We start from the raw sequence: 20,454 nt of genomic DNA, 5'->3' as shown, positions 1-20,454 counted from the left end.
GTAAAATATTCAATTCAAAGTTCTTGGCTGGGAGTGAAGGCTGTTGTGTTCTGTCACCTGCCCCTTTGCTAATCCAACTCGTGCGTCCCTATCGCTCTCACACCTGGGGTTTATGTTCGGACAATCTGAACAAGCTTTTTTACATGTATCTTGAGATTCCTTACACCTGAGATATTCCACGCCTGCACCCTCCTCCCCCCACTAAAATCTCAACGAAACCAGTGAAGAATTTCATTTAAAAAAATAAACCATACCCAATGACTGACAACTTCCTATTTATCCTGGGAAGCCTTTCCTGACTTTCTTTCTTTCCTAGCTTCTGCCTCTGTGCTCTGGGGGAGGAAGAAATTTTCCTTTACTCTTTAAGTTCCTTCAGCGGGTCTAATAATTAAATCAACATGAGAGAGTCACAAGAGAAGATAACGAAATTTAATTACATATTTATATATGGAACCCTATATACATGAGAGAGTAAGAATCCTGACATACAGGAGAGGTCCAGAGACAGAAAAGGAAAACGAGATACAAGGCGTCCTGAGCTAAGGAAGAACTAAGGAAACTATGGCTTCAGAAGAAGGGTCAGTTATTCTCAGGACGATGTAAAGATGTTCAATAATTAGTAGTTCGCCCTGTCTTTTTTTTTTTTTTTTTGTATTTTTCCGAAGCTGGAAACGGGGAGGCAGTCAAACAGACTCCCACATGTGCCCGACCAAGATCCACCCGGCATGCCCACCAGGGGGCAATGCTCTGCCCATCTTGGGGCGTCGCTCTGCCGCAATCAGAGCCATTCCAGTGCCTGAGGCAGAGGCCACAGAGCCATCCTCAGCGCCCGGGCAAACTTTGCTCCAGTGGAGCCTTGGCTAAGGGAGGGGAAGAGAGAGACAGAGAGAAAGGAGAGGGGAAGGGGTGGAGAAGCAGATGGGCGTCTCTCCTGTGTGCCCTGGCTGGGAATCGAACCCAGGACTCCTGCACGCCAGGCCGATGCTCTACCACTGAGCCAACCAGCCAGGGCCGGTAGTTTACCTTGTCTTATAGACAGATAAAAAGAAGGTTGTCTCTGATCATCTCCTATGGGCAAGGGCCCTAATTCACGTTTTTCTAGGTAGTTAGGGGGCAAGGGCAGAATTTTCTCTTGAGCCTACAGAGTCTCAGTTGCCTTTAGCTCGAAACAACCTGCATACCACAGAGGCATATCTCAGGTGACTCATTGTGAACCCCTACAGCAGCTTGTATCCCCTTTGTCAGAGTGCACACCTCACCAGTGTAATTGGTTTTTTAAAACAGTTTTATTGAGATATAATTCACATTTCATAAAATTTACCCATTTGAAGTATATAATTTGGTGGCTTTTAGCATAGTCACCGATCTGTGCAGTCATCATCACTATAGATTTTGGACCATTTTCATTACCCTGAAAGAAACTCCACACCCCTTAGCTGACAACCCTAAGCATCCTACTCTCCCCACCCCACCCCCCAACTCCAGCCCTAGGCAACCATTCATCTGTTTTCTGTCTCTATGGGTTTGCCTATTCTTGACATTTCATATAAATGGAATCATAGAATACATGGCCTTTTGTGACTGTCTTTTTTCACTTAGCATAAAGATGTCTAGATTTGTATATGTTATAGCATTTGTCAGTACTTTGTTTCTTTTTATTACTGAATAATATTCCATTATATAAACATAGCATGTTTTATTAATAAATTCATCCATTGATAGACATTTGGATTGCTTCCACTTTTTGACTATTATGAATAATGCTACTATGAACACCGTGTACAAGTTGTGTGAACATATTTTCATTTCACATGGGTATATACACCTAGGAGTGGAATTGTGAACCATATGGTGACTATGTGTTTAACCTTTTGAGGAATTGCCAGACTGTTTTCAAAAGTGGCTGCAACATTTTACATTCCCACCAGCAGTGAATGAGGGTTTCATTTTATCTATATCCTTAACTCTTGTTACTGTATGTCTTTTTGATTATAGCCATCTTAGTAGACATAAAGTTGCATCTCATTGTAGCTTTGATTTGCATTTCCTTGATGGCTTAGGATATGGAGCGTCTTTTCATGTGCTTGCTGACCACTTGTATATCATCTTTGGAGAAATGTCTAGTCAGACTCCTAGCCCATTTTTAAATTGGATTATTTGTCTTTTTATTATTAAATTGTAAGTATTCTTTATATAGTCTAGATACAACTTTCTTATTAGATATATAATTTGCACTATTGTCATTTTAGACTAATTCTTTGTGGTAGGGGCTGTCCTGTGAACTACAGTGTGTCCATAAAGTCATGGTGCACTTTTGACCGGTCACAGGAAAGCAACAAAAGATGATAGAAATGTGAAATCTGCACTAAATAAAAGGAAAACCCTCCCAGTTTCTGTAGGATGATGTGGCAGCATGTGCGCATGCGCAGATGATGACGTAACACCGTGTATACAGTGGAGCAGCCCACGGTCATGCCAGTTGAGATGTGGATGGTACAGAGGAAAGTTCAGTGTATTCTGTGGCTCGCTAAATTTGAATCTGTGACCAAAGTGCAACATGAATATCGGCGCATTTATAACGAAGCACCACCACATAGGAATAACATTACTGGGTGGGATAAGCAGTTGAAGGAAACTGGCAGTTTGGTGGAGAAACCCCGTTCTGGTAGGCCATCAGTGAGTGACGAGTCTGTAGAGGCTATATGGGATAGCTACCTAAGGAACCCTAAAAAATCTGTGCATGAGCCCACATCGAACTGCACTGAATAGGTATGAAACTGGGAGAGTTTTCCTTTTATTTGGTGCAGATTTCACATTTCTATCGTCTTTTGTTGCTTTCCCGTGACCGGTCAAAAGTGCACCATGACTTTACGGACACACTGTATATGTTGTTCAGCAGCGTCCTTGGCCTCTATCTACTAGATGTTAATAGTGCAAATCTCTGAACCCCCAATTGTGACACTAAAAAAATACTTTCAGAGATTGTAAAATCCTCTGGGGCACAAGCAGAATAACCTCCACTGAGAACTACTGATTTAGAGAAATCCACTTATCTTTCTCTCCCCTCCAGTATACTTTTTTTGGGGGGGGTATCTTTTTATTTTTAAAATATAAGGAAACCTGTACTTTTTTTCTTTGATAAGTGGTAGCATACTCTGCACATTTTTTTCTCTCTTGTTTTTTTTTTTTTTTTTTTTTTCACTTAACACTGTATGCTAGAGATCACTCCATGGAAGAATATAGAGATACTCTTTACTCCTTTTATAGCTTGCAATTCAGACCATAATGAACCATAACTTCTCAGCCAGATGGTACTCTTGTCTTCTGCTTAGAACACCTCACATTAGTGAAGAGTTCCTTATGCATTTTTAAAAATTTTATTTATTTTTGATGTATTGGGATGACATGGTTCACCAAACCATACAGGCTTCAAGCGTACAACGTAGTATAACACCATCTACACACTGCATCGTGCAGCCTTTGCCCCAGCAAAGTCTCCTGCCACCCCATTCCCCCTCCCCTGTACCCCTCCCCTACCTCCACCACTCCCCCTTTCCCTCTGGCTATTGCCATTCTGTTGTCTGTATCTATGTGTTATGTGTATATCACTAATGGTTGAAATGGCTATATATAAGGTGACCAACATTTTTACAATGAAAAGGACAAAAAGAAGTTGAAGAAAACAACAGCATAAATAAAAGAAACATTTTATTCACTGCAACAATAATACACTATAATATGATAAATATATAATAAAAACATTTTAATATTTTGTATTGTAATTATACTTACATGCCTATTAATTCTTAATAAAAATGGTAAGAAAAAAGTACTCATTTAGACACAAATACGTCACATCACACGCAATGGATCGACTCTGCATCAATCAAGTACAGACATTTACAGATTAGTCTTCCAATATCAAAAAGGAGGACATGTAGAAGGACACTTTTCGAGGGAGGACAGAACTTACAAAAAGAAGGCTTGTCCTCCCTAAAGGAGGACAATTGGTCACCTTACGATATAGGCAAATTATGGGTTTTCTTTTATAAGATAATACTTTGGGATAGAAAATGATTTCGCCAGTAGGTGCCACTGTTACATAGCTTTGGCAACGTTCTTTAATGACTGTCTTTTACTGGTTGTGTGCGTGCCTGCCTGCGTGTGTGCGCACACCCATGTACCCACACACATATATGGAATGTTTCCTTTTTAACAAGTACATATGCCGGAATGCTTGAGACACTGTTTCCTCTTGCTTTCTGTGCTGATCACTCTACATCAACACACAGGGATCTTTCACATGCTTGCCTTGCTGTCTGCATTATTCTTTATTTTTGCTACTTTAAATCATGCTGCAAATTAGTATCCATATACATATGTCCTTGTACCCGCATGCACACACTTCTATGGGGTGAATTCCTAGAAAGGGAATTGCTAAGTCAGAGGATATGCACAGTTTACATTTTGAAGACTTCTATACTCATAAGTGAGATGAGAACAATAAAACCTAATTGCTACTGAAAATCTTTATGGCCTGCAATCAGTTTGTGTAGAAAAATAGCCTTAAGAGCCAGCATTTGTGATGATGGTGAGAAGTCACATTAAAGAAAAGACCAAGGTAATAGAATCATCAGGCAGCAAACACCAGGAAGCCTGGGGAATCACTTAAACTTGAGCAAATAACAGTAACTTACAATGGGTAATGGCCATTCTGGCCCTTCTAGCTAAAAAAGTAAATAATTTGGAAACCAGGAGCCTCCTTTAGGTGTATTTGCTGTTAAAATCTGTTTCATGAGAATGAGGGAGGAAAAATCATTTTTCCTCTACCCTTCTAGGTTCTTGGCTGAGACCACCCCCACCATTCCCATAATCAAAGACAGTTTAACAAGAGGAAAACAAACAAAGTTTAATAACATGTGTACCTCCTGTATAGAAGTGACAGACCCAGGAAAATGGTGTAACTCCCTGAAATGGCCCAAGCTACCACTTTAAATACCATCTCCAGCTAAAGACAAAAGATGTTGGTGGGGGGAGGACAGTAATGCTGACCCCTGTGGCAGACTATTTGCTGCCTAAATACTCAAATTTGAGTTCACACCTTTCACATTAATAAACCCTATTAGGTGTTACCCCTACTAGGTGTCAAAAATCAAATAAACTCATAGTTATGATCCATAAACATGAGTTTTACCCAGAAAAGGAATCTTCTTTGTCCTTGCCCAAGAAATCGCCTTCCTTTTCCTTCCTTTTCCTTCCTTTTCCTTCCTTCTTTCCTTCCTTCCTTCCTTCCTTCCTTCCTTCCTTCCTTCCTTCCTTCCTTCCTTCCTTCCTTCCTTCCTTCCTTCCTTCCTTCCTTCCTTCCTTCCTTTTCTTTGTAAGAGACAAACAGACCGGAAGGAAGAGAGATGAGAAGCATCAACTCATAGTTGCAGCACTTTAGTTGTTCACTGATTGCTTCTCATATGTGCCTTGACTAGGGGGCTACAGTCGAGCCAGTGGTTGTTCAAGCCAGCGACCTTTGGGCTTAAGCGGGCTTAAGCCAGTGACCATGAGATCATGGATGAACCTGTGGTCAAGCTGGCGACCCTGGGGTTTTGAACCTGGGTGCTCAGTGTCCCAGGTTGATGCTCTATCCACTGCGCTAACACCAGTCAGGCTGATGCAGGGATTTTCACAGTGAAAATTAATTTTACATTGGACACAGTGGATTTGAGAAATAGTCACAAATAAAAGTCAACTCAGGTGAATCGTAATTTGTGTTATTCATTAAGCATAATTAATGCATAACAGTTCCCTCCCTTTAGTTGAAGCCCTGTTTGAAATATTTCCTATTCTATGTTATTTTTCAACAGCTTCACATAGAAAGCAAATTAAGAAGTGTTAAAAAATACTCAGCCTGACCAGGTGGTGGCACAGTGGATAGACCATTGGTCTGGGATGCTGAGGAGCCAGGTTTGAAACCCCAAGGTCCTCTGCTTGAGCACAGGGTGGCTGGTTTGAGTGTGGGATCATAGACATGACCTGATGGTCACTGGCTTAAAGCCCAAGGTCATTGGCTTGAGCCCGAGGTTGGTGGCTTGAGCAAAGGGTCACTGGCACAGCTGGAGCCCCCCCTCAAGGCACATATAAGAGAACAATCAATGAACAACTAAAGTGCCACAACTATGAGTTGATGCTTCTCATCTCTCTCCCTTCCTGTCTCTGTCTGTCCTTCTTCCTCTCTCTCTCTGTTTCTCTCTCTCGCTAAACAAACAAACAAAAAAACTCAGACAGCCATTTAGATTAATTTTTAAGGTAACTTTTATTACTTTGAAAACTGCGTTGCATTTAGAACATTGTAGTAAACATCTCCCAACTAACAAAAGGACCTTGTAGAAGTCATTTGGGGCTTAGTTTGGGCTAAGGAGCTTTTCCCTTAAAAGCAGCTGTCAAGAAGACAGCTATACTATGGTTAAAATGGGCTTTTGTGGACCAGTCTGGGAGCCTAATAGTTAAGTGCATTTAATTCTGTCTCTGTGAGGATGATAGGTTTTGAGTTGATATCAGGGTATTGGCCATAGTAACTGCTCTATTTGGAGAAAAAAAATTCTTCCAGGCATGATATGGCCACTGTCTAATGTTTAGGGAATCTTTTCCACCAGGCCCTCCCCCTTACTCTCGTCTACTTTTTGAAGAGACAAAATGGCTAGGAGTAAGCTCCATTAGTGAATCACAGAGCAGTCCATAATTTTAACAATAAATGAACGACTAAATGAGTACTTCAAAGCTAATGTATTTGAAAGCTTTTATACCTTGAGCTCAATGGGAAATGTAGGAATAGGTATTTCAAACCCTTGAAAAAATATTTTGTACTATAAATAACTGGATGCTAGCGGAAAGAGACATTAAAAAGTCACTGTGTGCTTGAAGCTCATCCAGTAAGTGCAGTCCTAAACATAGTGTATTTCAAATGAGCTACTGCCAAAACCCTGCTTGCAGTTTAGTTGAAGATACAAAACATAGACTGGTGAACATATAACAATATGTAGACAGTATGTAAGTATGCCCTCATTAATGCTACCAGCATGGCCAACTAGAACTTTCTGCCATGGTAGGATGTTTTGTATCTGTGCCATCCAACGTAATAATCATTAGCCACATGAGGCTTATGGAGCACTTGAAATGTAGCTAGTGTGGCTGAGGAATTGAATTTTAAATTTTATTTAAATTTCATTAATTTGAATGTCAGTAGCCACTGGATATAGTGACCAGGATATTGCACAGCACAGGTAGACCTTCCTTTAGCACAGCAACCAGAGGACTTCCATGATCTGAAGCCAGTGTGCCTTCTTTATTCATCATGGCAGCTTTAACCCAAAATGGAGTGTGAGTGTTCCCTGAACTTCTTTGCACTTGAACACGATGTGCTTATTTTGAATGCCCAGGCTTCCCCCTTCATGCAGGTTTCCCTCAAGGCTCTTCCTACAAATCCCAGTTGAAATACCACTTCTTCAATTAAGCCTTTCCCTAGTTTGATCCCAGGCTTACTGACTTAGGATCTGAGAGGCTTGAAAATGGTTATCTCTAAGGCATTTTGTATAATGCTTTCCCCATGGTAGGTGTTTTGTATATGTTGGAGTTGAAAGAGAGATAATGTATATTTACACTGCAAGTGACTGATTGAGATCTGAATATAGGTTGAAATGGTAAGCTAGCCCTGACTGGATGCTCAGTTGGTCAGAGTGTTGTCTTGATATGTAGAGGTTCTGGATTCAATCCCTCCCTGGTCAGGGCACATATAGGAACAAATTAGTGTTTCTGACTCTCTCTCCCTTTCTCTCTCTCTAAAATAACTTTTTAACATTTAAAAATAAATAAATAAAAAATAAAATTAAATGGGAAGCTAGCATGACCTAGGTACTAGAACTCAACAAAGCACATGCAAAAAAAATAAAATAAACCCCAAGCTGTAGACTAATGTTGGTTATTAATAAAGATGTGAAAATCTTAAATAAAATATTAGAGTGTCTAATTTAAAAACATTAAAGATTAATCAATCATGATTGGATAGTGTGTCTCAGAAATTAAACTGATCAGTGTATCATACTGATTAAACAAAAGGGAGAACCCTTATATTGCCACAAATGTTCAATATACAGTCTATAGCAGGGGTCCCCAAACTACGGCCCGTGGGCCGCATGCGGCTCCCTGAGGCCATTTATCTGGCCTCGCTGCACTTCCGGAAGGGGCACCTCTTTCATTGGTGGTCAGTGAGAGGAGCACATTGACCATCTCATTAGCCAAAAGCAGGCCCATAGTTCCCATTGAAATACTGGTCAGTTTGTTGATTTAAATTTACTTATTCTTTATTTTAAATATTGTATTTGTTCCCATTTTGTTTTTTTACTTTAAAATAAGATATGTGCAGTGTGCATAGGGATTTGTTCATAGTTTTTTTATAGTCCGGCCCTCCAATGGTCTGAGGGACAGTGAACTCGCCCCCTGTGTGAAAAGTTTGGGGACCCCAGTCTATAGTCTCTAAACCCTGGTGTTCACAATCTCATAACAAATCCACAAGAAGAGGGTACTTCTATTTTGTTTTGACAGAGACAGAGAGAGAGAGAGTCAGAGAGAGGGACAGTGAGGGACAGACAGGAAGGAAGAGAGATGAGAAGCATCAATTCTTTGTTGTGGCATCTGAATTGTTCGTTGATTGCTTTTTCATATGTGCCTTGACCGGGGGGTGGGGGGCAGCTACAGCAGAGCAAGTGACCCCTTGTTCAAGCCAGTGACCTTGTGCTCAAGCCAGCGACCTTGGGCTCCATTCAAGCCAGCGACCTTTGGGCTCAAGACAGCGACCATGGGGTCATGTCTATGGTCCCATGCTGAAGCCAGCAACCCTGTGATCAAACCAGATGAGCCTGTGCTTAAGCCGGCAACCTTGGGGTTTCGAACCTGGGTCCTCCGTATCTCAGTCTGACGATCTATCCACTGTGCCACTGCCTGGTCAAGTGAAGAGGGTACTTATTAAATGAGAGAAAGAATATCTTTTAGAAACCAATATCCAACAGTAAACTCAATAGGGAAATAGTGGGAGGTTCCTATTAAAACCAGAAACAAATAAAAGATGTACACTATTGTTGTTAAATGAGATCCACTGATGCTGTCTGGGGAGTGAAGTTGTCATTCTCCTGCCTGTTTGTAGAAATAATAATCAATACAATCTTTTGGAAAATCAGGTGGTCTGTTTCACAAACCATAAAAATATTCATACCTTCTGACTCAAATATTTACTTCCCAGAAATTCTCCTAAGGAAATCCAGTATGTTGACAGAGAGATGAACAGGTACTTGTTATGACATTATTTAGAAAAAACAGAAATGGAAATAATCTAAATGTCCCACAATGGGAAAATAGTTAAGACTATTATGGGGTATTTCTTCAGTAGAATATGTTGTAATTAGTCATTAGAAATGTTTAAGGCTTTTGATGCCATGAGAATGTGTGTGTGTGTGTTGAATTAGAATGATCCAGATTGTATTTAAACAGTCCCTTGTTGTGTATAAAAATCTTCTTGTTTCCAGGTGGGAGAGTAAGAAATCAGTTTTCTTTCTTTTTGGTTAAATTCCCTTCCCACACTCCTTCCTTCCCCTCTCTCCCCAGCTGGACTCAGTAAGGGGAACTTGAGGACAAATTGTTTCTAAGATACCCAGTGTCCCAGCAGCACAGCATACCGAGCTGGAAAGGGCCTATGTCTTCCTGTCCCTTTTATTTTACACACCACATATCAGAACCAAGGCAATCCCCTTGGTGATGAAGCAGAATTGACTGTTGGTCCAGCATTGCTTCTACTCCCTGAGAAGGTCAGTGATTCACAAAGCCCAGCAAGTACTGGGAGATAACTTTAAAGACAAGTGCCTATTCTTTGAAGTCTGTTTCTCACTAGCTATTGACTAGAGCCGAAATGAAATGATGCAAGCAGTAAGTAGTCGGGAAGGGAGAGCAAGGACAGGGTTATTCTGGTGGAGGAGTGGAGTGAAGGAATTGGTTTGCTATGTCGAATTCTTTCCACGTCTCTGATACCACCCTGTGTAGTCTTGCTCAAGACCATAGAACTATTCTTTTTTTTTAAAGTATAAAATTAGATGCATCAAACTAAGATTACTTTCAAATCTGTTAAACTGTTGAGGTCAGTAATTGACAAGGTGAAGCACTTCTAAGAATTTTTTTATTAGCAATAATTGGATATCACTGCCAGATATAATTGGAAAGAATTAAACAGAGACATTGGGGACTCCATATAGAATATGGCTACTTCCCAAGTACTGTTCTTTTGGAGAGCAGAATGATATCATTTTGTTTTGTTTGTTTTTTCTTTCACTGGGATATCTTTTTTAGTAACCCCTGGAATTCTTCGAAACTAACTTCTCCATCTCCATTCTTGTCCAGTTCTTTAAAGAGGTCCTCTAGGGTGTTTGGACCCTGGTGTTAGACAAAAAAAAAAAAAAAAAAAAAAAAAAAAAAAAAGAAATGGGGAAACAAGAGAAAATTAATCAATTAATCAGTTATGTACTACTATACATTTTCTGAAATTAGAGGCACTATGTCTTCATTCTAAGAAGGCAGCTGACCTTCTGATCATATGCTACTGGTAGTTAGAGATAGAAAAACCCACTTTAGCTGTGATATTGCCCCATGTCACAGAATGGGCTACTCTTTTTATTTTCTATAACATACACTTATTATTTTAATGTTGTGTATTTAATAATCTATATTTTAATATAATTGGTTTTCTATGTAATCTGAAGTATTTTCCTTCATACTTCTAAAACCATTCTTTTGAAAAGGAGTACGAGTGCTTCACTGGACGTCTAAGGGACCCATAGCCCACAAACAGTTGAGGACCCCTGCCTCAAGGTCTCCTGGGAGCTGGTTTTTGTCTACCTCCAGGGCTGGGCTGGCACATAATTGAGACAGCATGCATGGCTTGCCACTGGCTGACACTGTGCTAAGGGGCTTTCGGTAACTGTGCAATCCTCCCAACTACCCTGTGGGGGAGATCCACTTCACTGATGGACTGAGTGTCTGAGACAGCTACGGACTTACTCCAGGGCCCACAGTTTGGAAATAGAGGACTTGGGGTCCAAACGTTGATTCTAGAGCCCAACCCCTTAACTAACCACTACCCTAGTTTTTCTCAAGCCCTGGGCACCAGCCTACCTCTATGCTAGGCAAGATGACTTGGGATTACTGGTTCTCACACTATGGCATGTATCAGAATCACCAGATGGGCTTGCTGACCTTAGTAAATACAGATTATAATCTCCCAGAGTTTCTGATTCACCCAGTCTGGGGTGTAGCCTGAGAATCTGTATTCTGTTCCCAGGCAATGTTGATGTTTCTGGTCCAAGCCTAGCCATGCTCGGAGAACTTCTGTTGGAGATATTACATGAGCTCATGTACTTCTCGACTCCTTTCTGATTACTGCTATTCCTATAGTGTCCTAAATTGACTTAATATTTGTCTCTGCCATAAAACTCAAATCCTAAGGCCATTACAACTCTGACTTTCAGGTGGGAGTTTTATCTGTGTCAAAACAGTACCTAGGGAACCTCTTGAAATAATAGTTTGGTTTATATGTCAGCTCCAAAAAGTTTTTAAAATTGTGGTAAAAACACATAATAAAACATTTACCATCTTAGCTATTTTTTTAAGTATACAGTTCAGCAGTGTTAACTATGTCCACACTGTTGTGCAACAGATCTATATATCAAGATGTTTTAACCCTTAATATTCCTGCAAAGACACTTGGCACTTTGCCATGATCACAAGACCAATCTGTAAGTTAGTTATTCAGCACCTGTTTTATAATTATCAACTTCTCTTCTTGAAGCCTTTACTAGATTCTAAACCACATAGGGTGATGATATGAACAGCTTGGGAAACCTTTGTAATGCTTATGAAAATATAATCAGGTCCATGACTTGGTAAAAAAAAAATTTCAAAATTTACTATTAATCTTCCTTCCTCTATCCAAATTATAAAAGTCATATGTGCTTTTTAAAGGAAATATATAAAATGTAGAAAAATTTGAAAATTCTACCAGTCTTACCTTTTAAAGGAACTTGTCTGATTGCTTAGGCTTGCCTGTCAGATTATTATTTTTCTTTCTTATATTCTTTCTTTTTATTATTGTTCCCTCTTATTATTTTTCTTCCTTTTGGACAAAATTAAGTGTCTTTTTATTTTTTAGAATTGAATTTCTCTTAGAAATTTTTGTTTTAATTTCTAATTAAAAAGTCTCCTTTTCTGCCAGTGCCTTTAACTGTTTGGTAAAGTTATTTTATATCTTAACCATGAGAAAATCAGAAGATAATGGATTATAAACACATTGAATTCAGCCGCTTGTCTTTTTGGTACTAAAAATAGAAACCTTCTCAACAACTAAAACCAGAAAGCCTTTCACGTAGTCATATCGACAGAAGGGACATTTCTGGTTAACCTCTGGGGAGCAAATGCTTTCTTCTGAAGTTGCAGCTAACAAGTAATCAGGTGGGATGCACCGATTGCATCCCTTCCGTTTTGAAGATCGCTTTTAGTTGCAAAGGGAAGAAGGCCATTGGAACGCAGAGAACCCACCTTTCCCCATTCCTTTTTGCTTCTAGATGCATTTTGATGTTGACAACTCTGGGATGGTTCTTCTCTGCTAAAGAAATTTTATCTCTTTCTGAGGTTGTTGAGAAATGCATGGTTGCCTCATTAACACATATTTAGTTGCTTAACACAAATTAAAAGAAATTTAAATGCTTTTGAAATATAAATGTGTTTCTATAGAGAGTGATTTGTCACCAGGAAGCAGGTTTTCTTAACGGACTGCCCAGTAAGTGTTGGTCTCTAGTTAAGAGATTGTACCTATAATGATGAAGCGTGTCCAAGGCCAGCTAATATTAATTTACTGGCCTCTTTTCTAAAGCCTGGCACGAACATGCTGAATCCCAGCTGAAAGTCTTTGTGTGTTTGTGTGGCAACCTGTGTGCCTTCCAGGCCTAACTGGATAAAAGTGCCAGTATTGTTTGCATTTACTATGCCTGGTCTGAGAATTCTGGGCTAAGGCTGTGGGGAACAGGAGGCCGGGTCCCTGATTTTTAGGAGCTTGCCATAAGAAATGTGGCGCACCACCAGGGGAAGAAAGAACACGTTAAGTCCTCTTCCCCAAGTGATGCCTGTGCCTTGGCTGCTGTGTGCTGTGCCCCAGACGGAGCTCTGGTCACTAGCACAGGTCTCACCCTCTTCCTGGGTTCTTTCCTCTCCCCTTCCACCGTCAGAGGCCTGCTTCATGGGGTTCTGCAGTCGTGCACTCACCTTCAGTAAACTGGGGAATTCATTCTGAATCAATAGTGTCAGCTCCTCCTTCGACAGCTGGTTTGGATCACCTTCTTTGGCCGCATACTTTTCAAAAATGCTCTTCAGTTCTTTAGAAGACATTTTTGCAGTCATTTTGGTATCCTGTAAATTAAGAAACAAATGAACTTACCAAAAAGCTAAAGTGGAGTTTTTATACTGATGATTGCCAGCCGGAGCTCAGTGCCTTTGGGCTGTTTCCTTGGCATAGGTGGGAAACAGTAAAGAAAAGGCTGGGGACTGGGGCGAGGGGTGAGAAGGTAGGGGGGAGAGAAAGAGCAGGAGGAGGAAAAGAAAGAGTGTGAACTGTGGGAACCGCACCAGTGACTGCAAACATGTTTTAAAAATACTCATCTTAAGACAGTATGTTAAATGTCTGTTCTTAGAGTACATCTGTTAGGAGATAGTCCCTGAAGGCACACACTTTAATTAGTAATTATGACGTTCTTCACTTTTCATGTACCTGATCTGCACTCCGTAGACTGTGGCCTTGAAGAAACCTGACCACAGCTTCTAGCCCCTATATTACTGGTAGTTTCTTTAGACAGTACAAATCCACTTTCATAGTACAAACCCACTTTCTTTCCAGACCATTGTCTTTCCCACTATTCTGAAAGGAAGCAGAAAGAGCTCCAGGTAGTACTAAAAGCACACTTACCTGGTCACCAAACAGCAAGGCAGCTGGAAGAATAAATAGGTGTGTGGAGACCTGAGCAGATCATGCGACTTTTATAGTCCCTATAGACGGACACACCACCCTGATGATGAAATTTTCCTTTCGTTTGCCATTTAAAGGTAATTATTAATGGTTTTTGAAATCCAATCTTAAGACTGCATGAACCTCATAATTAAAGGCGCTGTAAAACTGGCCAACCGGCACAGACTTGTTGAAGCACCTGACCCATAGAATGGGTTCCTAGGTCAAGAGGAACAGCTTAAGAGGAGTTTCCCAGGCTGGAATAATTTTCTCTAGCAGGATTTTAGCCACCAGGAGGCAGTAACCTGTCTATAAGGGAAAGCTTCAGGCCAGAGAGAAAACAGACCACGACTAAAACATATTTATATCCATGAGATGGGAGAAGCTGTATGAAATCTATCTGCCACACGTCAAATGGTCCGAAAGACAATTTAAAATGTCCAGGGGCAGAGCAGACAGGCTTTCCCAGGTTGTACTTTTGACAGGTAGGACAAGTAAAGTAGGCATCTTTCACAGCCTTATTAATATTTTTCCATCAATAGTGATTCATGAATGTTATCATTTTGTCAGTGGACCAATAGTTTAGTGCATGTACAGTAGTTAAGACTGGAAACTTCAGAGTCTATGGTAGGGCTGGGTTATTGTTTCGTCTGATCCATGGCTTCCTATTTTACCAAATCAGCAATTGTTAGATTTCCAATCTCTTTAAAAATTCTGAGGCCAATTGTTGGGCTTCTCTAGCTAGTTTTGCTTAAGTATCAGCTGGGGAAATATCCCTGCATGGCAGGGGTTTGACTGTTGCTGATTCCTTTAAGGGCAGCATTTCTTGCAGAAGTATCAGCAAGGTGATTTCCTTTAGCCTTCAGAGTCAAGTTTAGAATGTCCTGAGATCTTAATACTAGATAAAGCATCAGGTAAAAGGATAACATCTAATAATTCCTAAACATGTGGGCCATTTTTAGTTTTATTTCCACCGGAAGTAAGGAAGCCACATGTTTTTATAACATCCCAAAGTCACGAGCATATGGACTTTAGTATAAATGCTGGCAGTTTTCCCCTTGGCTGAAATACAAGCTTGAATGAAAGCAAACAATTCAGCCTGCTGTGCTAAAGTAGCCAAAGGTAAAACTACCTCAATGACTCCAGTTGCATAACCAGCACAGTACTTTCCATTTTCATTTCTAAAACATGAACCATTTGGAATCCATGAGAAAACAACTTTGCCTAGAGGAGTCTCCTGCAAATCATGATGAGGAGTCAGGAGGTGATCCGTCAGTGCCAAGCAATCATGAGGGGCTTCTTGGTCTCAGAAAGGAGAAGAGTAGCTGGATTAGGGCTACTACAGTGTGAAAGAGTTGTGTGAGAAGTAGCTAACAGAAGGATTTCTTAGGAAGTGAGGTCACGAACCAAAAGGTGCTGGGTATAATGAGGATTCAGGAGGGCTTCCACTGCTTGGGATACAAACAAGGTGGTTAGAGGGAATCCTGTGACAATGTCCTCAGTGGCCTCAGCTGAGAAGGCTGTGGCAGTAACACCTCTAAGTCAAGGTGGGTATCCAGAGTCCAGTTGCCAACTGTAGTATCCTAGGGGTCTGTGGTGCTCCCCATGTTTTTTGGGTGAGTATCCCAAGGACATTCCCTTTCATTTCATATACAAAAAGGAAAAGGGGGGTCTAATAATTGGGATATCCAAAAACAAGTTGGTCTATTAAACTCTTCTTTAAGACTTTAAAGGCTATGTCCTCCCATTCTTCCCATAAAACTAGGTCAGGACTGTCACTCTTTAGTAAAACATATAGAAATTCTGTCATAAGAGAGCAATTCATTATCAATTTGAGTAAAAGTTTCTCCAAGTTGACCCAAGCCAATTAAGAGGGAGGATTGGAAAAAGCCCCTGTAGTTCCTCAGAGCCCCGTCATTGAGGTTAAGAGGACCTCGGGAAGGCTGCTTAGAAGACTTATTATAAGGCCGAGAGCACCTGATGCATTTAAATTTGTGACAATCTCTCTCCCAAGATCCTGGCTCTTTGCAAAAATGGCAGATACTTGATGTTTTTTGGTTTTGTATTGGAGCTTTCATTTTCCAAGACTGAAAATTAAAAACCGTGGCTGTCTTACTTCTCGATGGCCCATTTAGAGTACGAGTAAGCTGATTTAGCCAAGTTAACTCAATCTTGGGTGGGCATGGTCTCCTATTCCATCCTGGTCTTCTTAACTAAATGGGAAATATCTCAGTTCAGCCTGTTAAACAATGAAGTTAAAGGTTACTCAAGTGAAATCAACATCTGAAGGAAGGCCAGAATTTTCCTTTAAAATGACCTTTAGTCAATTATAATAGTCATGAGAAGATTCATCAGACCTTTGTGAGCAAGTCTGAATTTTGCTGCAAACAAGACGCTTTGGGAAAGCCTTAGAAATTGCTTGGTGTAGTTTTCGAGTGAATTCTATAGTTTCTTTCCCCCAAATTAGAGGATTGTTTTTCTAAATCCTTTTCAGGATGTTTCCATTGGGTAATTCTCATCCAATGTTGAGCCTGGCCTTCACCAACTAACATGAATGAGCTGATCTAAATCAGAAAACCCTGACAGGTTTCAAAGGCTGACAGGTCTGAATAACAATATCAAATTCCTCAGCAAACTTGTGAGAATCCTGTTTCCTTAGGAAATTCTTAACGCCAGGAAACATATGCAACTTGAGATTTGTTAGGATCCCCAGAGAGCTGAACTTTAAATTGAATTGTCCTGATAAGTTGAGGAGAAAGAAGTGGGAGAGAATTTAAGGGAAGAGGGCACCGGTGGTGAACTGGGAAAACTCCGTAGTGAAGGCAACGTGGTATCAGAGGTGGATCTTGAAACAAAGGAGTTGGAGAAAAAAAGCTTGAGGATGCAGGAGAAGAAGCCTATGGCAAAGTATTCATAGAATAGGGGACTGGGAGATGCATCCTGAGACAGTGGAGTAGAAGGGAACGGCAAGACAGCTGTGTGGATGAAGAACATGTGGGAAGCCATTTTTCTCTCTTTAAAAGTTCAGTAGCCTCTCTTAATTCTAAAACTTTACTTTGCAATGAAGCACCTTTAAATTCTTGGTCCCATTTGAAAGCCTTGAAACACTATTCAGCATAGGCATGCCCTTCAGTTTTGCCAATTTTAATGCTATTATTGCCCAATTCGGTTTTAAAAAAATGAAGTCTGGGAATCTCAGAAGTTCTCCACAGTGGCCACTGATTTTATAAATTACTGTTGGTCAGAACTGTCCATTTAGTTAAATATGTGCATGAATAGTGTTAGAGTCCCTGGAACAGGATGGTCCTACAATATTAAATAACTGACATCCCATTTTTCAGAGACTTTTCTCTAGAGCAAGGGGCCCAAAGCAATCTAAAACAGCTCAAGCAATGTGCAGGGTAGACCTCAGCCAGCCTCGCTGGCCCAAGGCTTAAAAAGCCAGTTCTAGGAAACAACTTGTTCTCTGGAGAGCCTGGCTGCATGTAGGCTGGGCAGCACTTTTTCAATGAGACAGTCCGGTCTAATACTCAACCAGAAGCTGACTGATTCTAGTAGAAATATCCCCTGTTCCAAAGGGAATTGAACAAAAGCCAGCTAGTCTCCAAAGATAACATGATCCTGAAGAAATCAGGCTGCAGTGCCAAAATGAGTACTCACAAATAACAACAGACAGACAAGCAGACAAAAACCAAAAAAACTAGACAGTGTTCGAACAAAGCCTTGAGAACTTCAAAACACAAAAAGTGAAAGCGCGCTTTCAGGAGAAGCAAGCAGTTAGCCCAAGGGTTTTTGTAATGCCAGCAGCTAGTTGCTCACCTGCTCTGATGCTGTCAAGTTTAAGAAGTGGGGGAGAGTATACACAATAATTTGTAGTTTTATTTGGCAAAGCAAGGTTACCAAGTTGCATGGTCATTTTTCAACTTTTTAATTTGTTGTTTCCATATCTTCTTTTTATTTATTACTCTTTTCCTCACCTAATATACTTTGTTAATCATTCTAGAAACTAGTGAAAACACTTGACTTATTTTTATTCAATTGGAAATACTTCAAACTTTGGAACGGCCAGGACTTAAAATTAGAGACTAAATTTATTTCGTTTGGAAAGAGTTACATGAAAGAACTGGGACATTTCCAGGGGACATTGATCTAATGCTGATTGCAATTCCCAAGGAGGGGTTCCAGATCAACTTTAAAAGCACTTATAGCTTTTAAACACTTGTACACTTCTACACTTATATAATTTTCTCTGACCCTTTATTGTATTACCTACAAATTGAGGATTGAACTATTGGGTTGTATTTCTCTCTGATGATTTTTAATTCTAAAATTCTAAGGACTTATTTACCTTGGAGCACAAATGTGAAATCTTATAAAGTTCCTTAAAAATTTCCTGTCAGTCCTGAGTATTTATCATTCCATGCACCTTTGTTGTCTTGTGTATGTTATTCTTGCTTTCATTACAGATTATTTTACTTTGATATGTAACAGTATTGACTACATATTGGCACTCTTCTTTGAGTAAGATAGGCATTTTGGTTTTAGTTGTAAAATTTTACACAAAAAGATTCTGATGTTGGTAATGTATTTTAATCAAGATTTTGGAGATTTTTTAAAAAAAATTTATACTCTGTTTTACCTGGGAGCAAGTAGACTGTTGTTGAATGATCATAACAAGAAATATCCTTTTCCTCTAAGACCTTTTAAAAAAGAATAAATCTATAGAAAATTTGCAAGGATAGTTAATGAACACCAACCCACCTTTCACCAAGATTTACTAATGGCTAACATTTCCACATTTGCTTTCTCTTTTTATTCATGGACATCCCCACCCCAAATCATTTGAGAATTAGTTACAGACATCCTGACAATTCTCCACTAAAATACCTCAGCATCTTCTAAGGACAAGGACAGTGCCTTATACAACCACACTGCCATTATCACAGCCCATATTAAAATCCCTCCAATTGTTGAAATAGCATTTTATATTATCTGTTCTCTCAAAGTACCACTTTGAGCTAAAATTGACATGGCAGTTGTTATATTTTATGAGTCTATATTGAAGAAATGATTTTAATAACTATATATAATCTTAATAACTAATATATAACTATATGATTTCAATAACTTATATGACAGATAACATGTTATATATAAAACACATGGCATAAATTGTATAATGATGTATATATGTATAAAATTAAGTCTAAGAAAAACATTTGAAACGGTATTGGTTAACAGTGTTTTAGGCTACAAATCTCTCATTTCAAGGGAAGATATCTAATTTAAACAGGCCCAATGCTGCTTGTCACAACTTAGGCTTGTAATAAATACTAACAGAACTTGAAAAACAACCTGTGGGTCTTCTTATATTTTCACTTGCTCCCCTCTGCCAGTCACATTTCTCATCTCTTATTCTTCCATTTACCTGTAGACTTAGGTATGAGCGTAAACCTGCAGTGGGAAACACAAAATCCACCAATTAGATATTGTCATGAAACATTAACTAAAAATATATGGAGACAGGTGATAAATACAGGGTGTGTTCAAAAGAGTGCATTTTGAAACCAGAGAAGGGGAAAAAGGACAGGCACAAGGTTGGTAATGGAAAAATGCAGAGGCAAAGGTTATTTAACACCTCACTGTTCAATTGCTTGATCTTTGGACAGACTTAAGTTTCTTCTAGAAAAGCCAAGAGTACGTTATTTTCAAAGCTCTGGGCACCACAGGCCTCCACAGCCATGTTATTCAACTGCAAGTCCACAGCAGGCAGTGCCTGCAGAAGCAGCTTCAGAAGAGGGTACAGAGTCAGTGTGGAGGGCTTGCAAAAGCAACGGCTGTGAAATGCTGTGTATGGGCTTGCAGTTTTGATCCTGAGGTTTAGGAGAGACTAGTGTGCAGCTGCCCCTAAAAGGGAATGCCCTTGCCCTTGCCTGCCTTCCCTGTGTTCTATGACAGAGCTCACCTTCTTCTCCACGGCCGGCCTTTGCCTGGGCTGGGAAGCTCACTGGCTTGGGGGCCTGCCTATGCTGCCCTGGGGGTTGAGTTCCCAGAAGCCTCTTCATCATGCCCATGCTTAATGAAGGCTGATTTTTTCCGTGGTCACTGTGCTTCCCTGACACCTGACCTGTTTGCACCCCGCTGCAGAGATATTCAAGGACTTCTTCAAGGTCACATCACTGGGGACTGGTAGATCCGAGATTCAAGTCTAGGCACGGCATACACCCTCAGCCACCATGCCACCTGCCCCTCCCAGAAGGAAGGCTTCTGTGAGAAGAGCTGGTCAGTGTTAGTGTGAGACCCAGAGGTAGGACTTAGACTTAAATGTTATGGTCACAAGTGAAGATATAAGAATGTTCTTTTCCTGATAGAAG

At 40.2% G+C, this 20,454-nt stretch overlaps 2 protein-coding genes across 7 annotated transcripts in view; one reads left to right on the top strand and one right to left on the bottom strand.

Annotated features, from left to right (window-relative positions):
* The window catches only part of CTPS2 (CTP synthase 2), a 120,899-nt gene that overhangs the window by 49,617 nt on the left and 50,828 nt on the right, over positions 1–20,454 (top strand). The gene's annotated exons all lie outside the window — the stretch shown is intronic.
* Positions 10,197–14,195, bottom strand: S100G (S100 calcium binding protein G). The gene is made up of 3 exons (XM_066356712.1): positions 14,042–14,195; positions 13,345–13,488; positions 10,197–10,464 (listed from the first exon to the last, which is right to left on the bottom strand). The coding sequence occupies exons 2-3, from the start codon at positions 13,477–13,479 to the stop codon at positions 10,360–10,362; spliced, it is 240 nt and encodes a 79-aa protein (XP_066212809.1). The 5' UTR covers positions 13,480–13,488; positions 14,042–14,195; the 3' UTR covers positions 10,197–10,359.

Source organism: Saccopteryx leptura, chromosome X (genome assembly GCF_036850995.1).
Source record: "Saccopteryx leptura isolate mSacLep1 chromosome X, mSacLep1_pri_phased_curated, whole genome shotgun sequence".
Taxonomy (NCBI): domain Eukaryota; kingdom Metazoa; phylum Chordata; class Mammalia; order Chiroptera; family Emballonuridae; genus Saccopteryx; species Saccopteryx leptura.
This window is presented reverse-complemented; position numbering and strand designations above follow the sequence as displayed.

Coding starts and splice junctions, on each gene's coding strand:
- S100G (XM_066356712.1), bottom strand. CDS start 13,479: ATGACTGCAAAAATGTCTTCTAAAGAACTGAAGAGCATTTTTGAAAAG. Junction 10,465..13,344: donor AATTCCCCAGTTTACTGAAG/GTGAGTGCACGA, acceptor GTCTAACACCAG/GGTCCAAACACCCTAGAGGA.